General features: G+C 53.4%; 1 protein-coding gene across 1 annotated transcript in view; it reads right to left on the reverse strand.

The window, feature by feature from the left end:
* Positions 1-83: 83 nt before the first annotated feature.
* LOC115529449 (glucosidase 2 subunit beta-like) overlaps positions 84-10,000 on the reverse strand; it is a 29,894-nt gene continuing 19,977 nt past the window's right edge. The window contains exons 7-8 of the mRNA XM_030338192.1: positions 7,007-7,073; positions 84-595 (exon numbers count right to left, since the gene is read on the reverse strand). Coding sequence (XP_030194052.1) covers positions 352-595; positions 7,007-7,073 — 311 coding nt within the window. The 3' untranslated portion in view covers positions 84-351. The remainder of the gene's footprint in view (positions 596-7,006; positions 7,074-10,000) is intronic.

The following is a 10,000-nucleotide window of genomic DNA, read 5'->3' on the forward strand; positions in this document are numbered from 1 at the left end:
GATAAAGTAATGAAAAAACAACGGGAACATATATGAGGAATCCATAGGGGCCATAATTGGGGATCTTTTGGGATTCGAGAAGAGATGTACTTTAGGTTTATCTCAGCCTCTTACAAAAGGGGACTAGAATTTATGGAAACAAAGAAAGATTAAACAGCAGGGAAAGGAAAAATAAGCACATGCACAAACAAATTCACGTATGCATCTTGCGTCCACATCAAAACAGACCTGCATACGGTTTTGCGTACACTTCAAACATACATCCTTACAGCGTTGGAATTAGCGTTAGCATTGGCGTTAGCATTGGCGTTAGCATTGGCGTTAGCATTAGCATTAGCGTTAGCATTAGAGTCATGTGGGGCATTGAGATGGGGCATTGAGAGGGGGCACTGGGGTGGGGCACAGAGCTGATACGTGTGCCACTTCGATGGCACATGTATCAAACGAAAACAAGCAGGTCATTCGCCCGGACAATCTGACGGCGGCGGCGGCGGCGGTCGTCGCGGCAACACTCACCCGCGCCTCGTTCTCCGAGAATTCCCGCGCCGATTCCTGGACCGAGGCTACCTTGGCCACCAGCTCCTGCGCCGTGATGCTGCGAGGGGGCACAGGATGGACACACAGATGGCCGACCGCGTTAGGGGGGCGGCTAACACCAGGCGGGCGGGGGGGCGAGACAATAGAGGGGGAGGGAGAGAGGGAGAGGGGGGGAGGGGCGGGAGGGGGAGGGAGAGAGAGAGATGGGTGTGGGGGAGAGGGGGGAGGGAGTGAGGGAAAGAGGGGTGGAGGGCGAGGGGGGGAGGGAGAGGGAGAGAGGGAGAGAGAGAGCTGGGGGGGAGGGAAGGGAGAGATGGGTGTGGGGGGAGAGGGGGGAGGGAGGGAGAAAGGTGGGGAGAGAGGGGGAGAGAGGGAGAGAGAGGGGGACGGAAGGGAGAGAGGGAGAGAGGGAGATGGAGAGATGGAGAGATGGGAGTGGGGGAGGGGGAGGGAGAGGGGGAAGGGAGGGGGTGAGGAGAATATGGGAAAAAAATATGAATGAGGGGGAGGAGAGAAAGATGAAGAGAGGATGGACGCGTGGGAGAAATGTACTTACGGACTTACTTCACGCAGCATGCATTCAGTGAGGAGTCAACGCTCGCATTGAAGCGTGGGTAAGAATGTTGAAAGGTACGATAGCCAGGAGACACACATGTATGCCGTACAAAAGAAAAAGCGGGGAACCAGAAGGTTCCCATTAAATAAGATCTTTAGAATGTTGCCATGGCGACGTTAAGCGTGCGCTATGAGAACGCAGTGGAAAGGGTCATCGAACCCAGCCTTCATGTTGGAGACAACTCGAAACTCCGAAGGGAGGTCAGTCGTTGCCTATTGTCGCCTGCTAGGATGACTCGCGCACCACCTGAGCGGCCTCCATCGGAAAGACCGGGAGGTATCCCGGGGGGCCGGTCCATTTATGTGGGCCGCGGCAGTCATTTGATCCCCGTCAGGGCCTCCCCCCCCCCCCCCCCCCCCACCTGAAGGTCTACAGCGGAGCCTGAAGAGAGGAGCCACGACGAGGGGCATCAGGGGAAGTCTACGGTTATGGGGGCGGAGTCAACGTTATTTTCGTTCCCGCCGACACAAGCCAGGAACTTTAGGACCTCCGGATGAGAACGACGGCTGGCTGTTCATCGTGCCATCGCATCCCTCTCACCTCAAACGGTGCGTGACGCACTACAGACAAGGCACAAACGCTTACTGTGAGTTAGACGTGTGGACACATTATAGAAAGACAGAGAGAGACAGTTAGGGGTGTAAAATAATTGCCACGGTGTAAAATAATAAAAACTAGTCCTTATCCATGGATTATGTGCATTGCAACTGCATCTCAATGTTGGGATGTGCATGTGTTTAGAATATTGTGAAGATCACTGGGAAATATTTTCTAAGTAATCTTGTCCATGTACAAAATATAAGAAATTGCATGTGCCTAGAAAGGTAAATCAAGGCTGAAAATGATCTAGATAGTGCAAGATACAATTATTTTAGTGGAAAAAAATTGTCATACACATACACAGGGTTTGGGAGATGGGGGCGGGCCGGGGTTTGTTGTGCGTTGCTGTGGTTACCGGTGTTAAAGTGTTCCAATGGTTTATTAGCGGTGGTATCTAATAAATCGCTCTCTAATCAATACTTCATTCACTGCCTCTTCCGTGGTCATTACAATCTTATGAATAGTTCTCCGACGTCTCTGGTACTTCCATAATTAGTTTAAGTCAACATATATTGCCAAACATGCTCGCTAGTGCACCTGTCATAGCTATGCTGCTGTGTCCTGTTCCCGCTTCACCATTGGTCTCGCTGACAGGGGCGTCGCCGTCAACATTGGCTTCTCCACGGAAAAGGTCGGTTAATTTAGCACATTTGGCTGCGTCTTGCTCTAAATTTTTTTTCCTTTTCAACCTCAACTTCTGAGCGCCACCCAATTCTTTTTCCTCTCCACCACCTTTTTTCCTTTTTGACATTTTCGTATTTCTGTGTAACTTCAGTGAGATCAACGAGAAGTAAGTGACCCGGCCGTGTGTCAGGCTGAGCCAATCAGAAATGAAAGACCGCGGAGCAGTCCAAGTTGGGAGGGGCCGTTCGGTCGCTCGCTTTGGCCGCTCGCTTTGCCCCCATACACTGTGGGGGTGCTCCCCCCTCTAAATTGACAGCAATACATCGGCCCCGTTTCACCGTCAGGCAAGAGCTCCGTTTCGCGCTGTAAGCAAATATCCGGCAGCAGGCCACCCCAAATCACGGCTTACTTTACGTTTTCATTTTTTTTTACATCTTTTACAACAAAAAATATATATAAATATATCATAAAAAATAATAATAATAATAATAAAAAAAATCTAAAAGAATTACGGCCGGCCGGCTCGGCCTGAAATCGTTCGGCCATTCGGAAACTCTCCCGAACCTCCCGATGGCCAGTCCGCCCCTGACTGTAAACCAGGGATACAGACGACAGAGAACGAGAGAGAGAGAGAGAGAGAGAGAGAGAGAGAGAGAGAGAGAAAGAGAGAGAGAGTTAAAGAGAGAGGGGAGAGAGGGGGAGAGAGAGAGAGAGAGAGAGAGAGAGAGAATGAGAGGAAGAGAGAAAGAGGAGAGAGAGAGAGAGAGAGAGAGAGAGAGAGAGAGAGAGAGAGAGAGAGAGAGAGAGAGAGAGAGAGAGAGAGAGAGAGAGACAGCAGGAGGAGGAGGAGAAAGGAGAAAACCTGTTCTGGGAAGCTTAGGGAGGCTCCATCCTGGTGTGCTTCCTGAAGCAGTTGGTTAGCTCTATTTTTAGCCTAGCGTGTACGGTACCAGTTAATCCTGAACTGGGGGGGTTTGGGGGGGGGGGGCTGCCAACTGCCATCCGCCTGGCACAGGAAGGGGGAGGCGGCCTGCGAGCGTGTGGTGTGTTCAGAGGGCTGGGGGGATAATAATCCTGAATCATACGCCAGTTAGGAAGGGAGAAGTGTCAGGGAAGACATTATTTTTCTCTGCGACTCCCGACAACGGCTGTCGTTGACGACCAATAACGGTAAAAGTTTAGGTGACCCGTTTGTAATTTGTGCTTGCGTCTGAGTCGGAGGGGGGCGGGGGGACCACAAAACAACAACTTGTCAAACACTGTAATCTTTATTCCGCCGCTCGTGGAAAATTGCCTTTGGCAGAGCTTTTACAATGTCACCAAAGCAAAGAGTTTTGCTGCTGTTGATAACAGCCGGGGCTAAAGTGAGTCAGACAGCAATTATCAGGGAGCCGTCAACAAGAAAACATGCATTTATATAAACGGAGCGGTTGTTTCTAAATCAAACGACGTAGGCTGCTATGTCTTTCTTGGACACAACTTTAAAAGAGCGCGTGCAGTGTTCACCCATAAGGTCATGCCGGAAATGTACCGGTCATGGTGGTCACATGACACCCAATACCGCGAAATTCCCGGCACCCTCCCGCATGCGTGCCAGACACACAAACACCAGCAACGAAACGGTGACGCAGCATTCAAACCCGGGGTTACTTGCCATCGCCCTCCCCTCCCCTACTCAAACGAACGTCGATACGTGCGCGGTCTGAGGCCGGACTAAGAGCAGGACGAGAATAGCAATCGGCAGGGGGAGTGGCTGGGATGGATGGATTTGGGGGGGTGGGGTGGTGGGGGTGGTGCACTAGGAACATGGTGCAGGGGGGGTGGGGGTGTTGGCTGGTGGTGACGTTGGTGCTGGAGGAGATAGTGGTGGGGATGGTGTTGGGTTGGTGGTGGTAGTGGTGGTAGTGGTGGTGGTGGCGGGTGGTATTGGTGGTGGTGGTGGTGGCGGGTGGTGGTGGCGGGTGGTGGTGGTGGTGGTGGTGGTGGTGGGTGGTGGTGGTGGTGGTGGGGGTTGTGGTGGTGGTGGTGGTGGTGGGGGTTGTGGTGGTGGTGGTGGGGGTGGTGGAGGAGGTGGTGGTTGTGGTGCTGGAGGAGGTGGTGGTTGTGGTGCTGGAGGAGGTGGTGGTTGTGGTGCTGGAGGAGGTGGTGGTTGTGGTGCTGGAGGAGGTGGTGGTTGTGGTGCTGGAGGAGGTGGTGGTTGTGGTGCTGGAGGAGGTGGTGGTTGTGGTGGTGGAGGAGGTGGTGGTTGTGGTGCTGGAGGAGGTGGTGGTTGTGGTGCTGGAGGAGGTGGTGGTTGTGGTGCTGGAGGAGGTGGTGGTTGTGGTGCTGGAGGAGGTGGTGGTTGTGGTGCTGGAGGAGGTGGTGGTTGTGGTGCTGGAGGAGGTGGTGGTTGTGGAGGAGGTGGTGGTTGTGGTGCTGGAGGAGGTGGTGGTTGTGGTGCTGGAGGAGGTGGTGGTTGTGGTGCTGGAGGAGGTGGTGGTTGTGGTGCTGGAGGAGGTGGTGGTTGTGGTGCTGGAGGAGGTGGTGGTTGTGGTGCTGGAGGAGGTGGTGGTTGTGGAGGAGGTGGTGGTTGTGGTGGTGGAGGAGGTGGTGGTTGTGGTGCTGGAGGAGGTGGTGGCAGCCGGGCTGAGAGGAATGGCGAGGCGTGCCAGGCTGTGGAAGGAGAGGAGCCATGCCGCGGACGCAGGGAGGTGCTGCAGCAGCATTTCTTCCGGGCCGAGGCCATATGTTTCTATGTTTCAGGGTGTTCTTAGTTTACCGCCGCGCGGCTAGCATAAGCTGCATCCAATCTCTTCCAGAGAGTAGTTTGGCAGATGAGAAGCGTGTGCTGTGGGTGTGTGTGTGTGTGTGTGTGTGTGTGTGTGTGTGTGTGTGTGTGTGTGTGTGTGTGTGTGTGTGTGTGTGCGTGCGTGCGTGTGTGTGCGTGAGTATGGGTGTGGGCCGTGGTTATCGTGTGTGTGTGTGTGTTGGGCAGAGCGAGGCAGGGAGCTGGGGTGGCAGCACACAGCGAGCCGGCACATCGGAACTCAAGCCACGTCCGTATTCAAATAGCTCGCTGGGAAGCTGAAGGAAAAAAAAGACTCTGCTTTCTCCATAAAAGCAAAGGTTAAATATTGCTCACGGCAGCAAGTTCCACCTCTCTGTGTCACCGAGGAGGGGGAGGGAGGAGGGAGAGAGAGAGGGGGGGAGGAGGAGGAGGGAGAGAGAGAGGGGGGAGGGGGAGAGAGGAGGAGGGAGGAGAGAGATAGAGAGAGAGAGAGAGAGAGAGAGAGAGAGAGAGAGAGAGAGAGAGAGAGAGAGAGAGAGAGAGAGAGAGAGAGAGAGAGAGAGAGAGAGAGAGGGGGGGGGGACAGAGGAGGAGGGAGGAGAGAGAGAGAGAGACAGAGAGGGAGGGGGGGAGAGGAGGAGGGAGGAAAGAGAGAGGGGGGGGAGGAAGAGGGGGGAGAGAGAGAAAGAGGGGGGAGGAGGGAGGAGGAGGGAGAGAGAGAGAGGGGGAGGTGGGAGTAGTGAGGAGGAGGGAGGAGGGAGAGAGAGAGAGGGAGGGGGAGCAGGAGGAGAGAGAGAGGGGGGGAGGAGGAGGGAAGAGGAGGGAGAGAGAGAGGGAGAGGGGGGGGAGGAGCGGGAACGAGGACTGTCAAGATTGTAATATGTCACATTATGCGACACAAACAAGGCAATTGCTTTTTGATGTCGGCGGGGCGGTGGAAACAGCGGAGGGGGAAGAGACACGCCCCCCCCCCCCCCCCCACTGAGAAGTACGGTTCCCCCCCCCCCCTTTAAATCAGCGCCGTTTGATCTCACCTAAATGAAAGCTGCTTTCTGATTGGCTGACACGCCATACCGAGTCGTCTGATCTTCGTGGGAAAAAGCTGAATTTGAATGAATCGTGTTATTTCATTTAAAGTATTTTCCTTAACATGCCTGCGTCATCCAGATGCATCGACCATTGATCAGCGTTAGAGAGAGCAGAGGAAGGCTTCTGTTGTGCTAGCCCGTGCGTGCGTCATGCCCGAGTAAAGGCCGGTACACAACCCTTCGCCCTTCATCTCCCTCCCCCTCTCGCGTCCCACACCTGCAAAACGATGGAGTACAATCATGTGGATTGATGCCGTCTACAGGGATTCACTCCAGCATTGCCTGTATGAACACAACCACTCAACCGCACTACATGCATACAGCATCGGTCTTCCGCAATGTCTTTGAGCGTATACTGTGAGTGGTAGTGGTGGTGGTGGTGGTGGTGGTGGTGGTGGTGGTGGTGGTGGAGGTGGTGGTGGTGGCGGTGGTGGTGGGGGAGGGTCAAGGATAGGTTAACATCCGCTCGCTTTTCAAAGGAAAAGTCCAGGTGAAACATAGCGTAATAGCTCCGGGGTCAGGCCTAGCATGCAGCACCCAGGTGGGGATTACATAACGGGGGCTGCGGGCAGATACTCCGAGGGCCAGGGGGGGGGGTCACGGCCGTTCATCAGCCGCGGAAAACAACAAGCAAAAGCAAAGGGAACGCAAAGCCGAGCCGGAGACAAAACGGGAAGTAGACGTCAAACAGGAAAAAGGAAGAAAAAACAAGCAAGGTTGTTTTTTTTTTTTCCCCGCTTTAAGTCGTTTTTGTCCCGTCGGGTTTTATTTTACCTGCCATCGTTATCGACGTCCAGGAGGCGGAACGCTGCGGCGGCGTCCGTGTTCGGGTCGGGGACATCTGTGGGGGACAGAAGAAAGGGGGGCGGGGGAGGCGGGAGCGGTTAGGGAAGGTCTGGAACGGCGGCGCGCGTATAGAAGCGAGCGCAGATGTCAATAACGGAGGCATCGCACCACACACACACACACGCACGCACACACGCACACGTAGACAAGTGTGCTGACGTACACCGAATTAATGAGGTTTTTCGCCTTGTTTTCTGTCTTTTTTTAACCGTCGAGAGATTTCAATGATTCAACACATGGATTTTAAAAGCGAGGGAGCTGGTTTGGGGGTGGGGGTTGAGGTGGGTGGGGGGGAGGGAGAAGCAGTAGGAATACGAGAATGCAGAAGAATGGGAGAGGGAGAGAGTTAAAGGATGCGTGAAGAGGAGGAGGTTGAGGAGGGGGGGGGGGGGGGAGAGAAGGAGGAGGAGGAGGAGGAGGAGGAGGAGGGAATGCTGAAAAGGTGGTGGAGCTCCAAGCCCGGTGCTTGGGCAATCAGGCAATGAGTCAGTCATGCTGTGCAAGAACATTTGGTCTCCCTGTAGGGTGAGGGGAGAGAGGGAGGGAAGGGAGGAGAGGAGAGAGTTATAGTAAGAGAGAGAGAGAGGGAGAGAGTAAAAGTGAGTGAGTAAGACAAAGAGCACACCAGAGAGACAGAGAGAGTAATAAAGAGAGAGAGAGAGAGAGAGAGAGAGAGAGAGAGAGAGAGAGAGAGAGAGAGAGAGAGAGAGAGTGAGAGAGAGAGTGAGTGAGAGACGGAGATTGAAAGATGGAGAGAGAAAGATCATCAGAGGAATACAGAGATTGAGAATGAGAGCGAGAGCGAGAGAGAGAGAGAGAGAGAGAGAGAAGCTTGTCAGGGTCCAGAGTGCAATCAGGAGGCTTTGTGCCGTAACGGCTGCATGACAGTGATTTCCCTCTTCTTCTTCTTCTTGCTGCGTATTCACTGGCGGATAAAAAGCAGGGTAGGGTGGAAGGGGGTGTAAAAAAAAAAGAATAAGAGCACCACGACTACTCCTCCTCCTCCTTCCTCCTTCTCAATCCTCTTCCTCCTTCTCCTCCTCCTCCTCCTCCTCCTTCCTCTTTCTCCTCTTCCTCCTCCTCCTTCCTCTTCTTCCTCCTCCCACCTCTTCCTCTCCCTCTTCCTCCCACCTCTTCCTTCTCCTCCCACCCCCTCCTCCCACCTCATCCTCCTCCCACCTCATCCTTCTCCCACCTCATCACACCTCCTCCCCCCCTCTTCCTCCTCCTGCATATCCCCCCCAGCCATTCACCGCCGCGTTAACGGGAGGAAGTTCTCTTGTGTGCGTTTTCTAAGCCATCGACCGGGAGCGCCGAAAAGCGGGCGAGCTGATTGGCCTTCGAGGCTGGGGAGAAAAGCTCTTCACTTAATGCTAATTGCGCATCCGCCGCAATTACCTTGCTGTACATGATTTGGGTAATTACAGCGGGGCTAATTGCGAAAATGTGCCTTTTCTCAGCGTTTGACGGAGCTGCTTACTAAGGGGGAGCACCAGGACTCAGCCCCACCGGGCGACTTTATCTTTGAAAAGGACAAGGAGAAACCAAAGACCGTCACCCTGCAGATGGCTCTGTGTTAGCAAGCGCAACCTTGTTTAGAGCTAGCATCCATGTGGAATGCTAGCGCTAAACAGGGTCGCGCTCGCTAACACAGAGCCATCTGCAGATGGCTCTGTGTTAGCAAGCGCGACCCTGCTTAGAGCTAGCATTCAACTTGGAACGCTAGCTCCTCTTTGTGTGCGGTATACACGGCATCGCGCCCCCGTTAGCGATAGCTTCTCTCTGTTTGGAGGACGAGCGCTTTCCCCGCCGCAACGCTAGACGTTGGCAGCCCGACCCGCATTTTGCCTACCTCTGTCTAGTTCGCTCGCGCTCGCTCAATTCAAGGAGAGCTTTATTGGCACGGGACATAACCGACGGTTACATTGTCAAAGCGGTTGGCAAAATGTCAACTTAGGGAACTGTTTCTATCACAAGGTATAATAAAAGGATAATATACCGGCGATGTGTGTGTACAATATATAGGAGCCAAAGCTCGGGTGAGAGACAAAAGCTGAGAGAGAGAGAGCGACAGATAGAGAGATAGAGAGAGAGAGAGAGAGAGAGAGAGAGAGAGAGAGAGAGAGAGAGAGAGAGAGAGAGAGAGAGAGAGAGAGAGAGAGAGAGAGAGATGGAGAGTAGAGAAGAAGGGGAGTAATTGGAGTAAAAAAGTAAGGGTGAGAAGTAGAGGGCGAGAGAAAAAAACGGGGAAGTGGAAAATTTATTGAGGAGGAGATAGAGGAGAAGGAAGTGCAAGGGGGGGGGGGGGAGAGGGAGAAACGCAGAAGAGGGGGGGGGGGGGGGGGGGGGTAGGGGAATAGAGGTTGGAGTCAACGCCTCCATGGACCGATGGCACATATAGTTGGCTGTGTTTACTAATGGACCCCATCGCTCACCCACACCCCACGTTACCGTGGCAATGGCCGGTACTCGGCTCATGAAGGGGAACGCGGAGGAGAAAATGGATGACATCGTTCCAGCGGTGGACACCCAAAAACCAACCGACGCTCAGACGGTTGTTTGTCCCAGTTTTTATTGGAAAGATTGCCTTGTGTTTAGACGCTTTATATCGTTTTATATAGTGTGGTTGCTATCTCACTAATGAATCACTCTACTGGTTCCCTCTGTCTCTGATTGAAAACGTTGGGTTTGTGGAGGCTGAGGGGAGAATGGATCGGAATGAGACAGGTTTTGGGGCGGTTTTGTCCGGATATTACCCAGCAGACAGTAAGTCTTCTACAGTGCAGCCAGCATACCTGAGAAACTAGGAAATAAATGTGTTCTGAAATCCTAATATGTTTTTCGGTTGTTTTTTTTTGTTTTTTAGAAAACGATGGTTTTTTTGTCACATCGCTTTCCTTGAAATATAAAGCAGAGTCGGAC

Source organism: Gadus morhua, chromosome 17 (assembly GCF_902167405.1).
Source record: "Gadus morhua chromosome 17, gadMor3.0, whole genome shotgun sequence".
Taxonomy (NCBI): Eukaryota; Metazoa; Chordata; class Actinopteri; order Gadiformes; family Gadidae; genus Gadus; species Gadus morhua.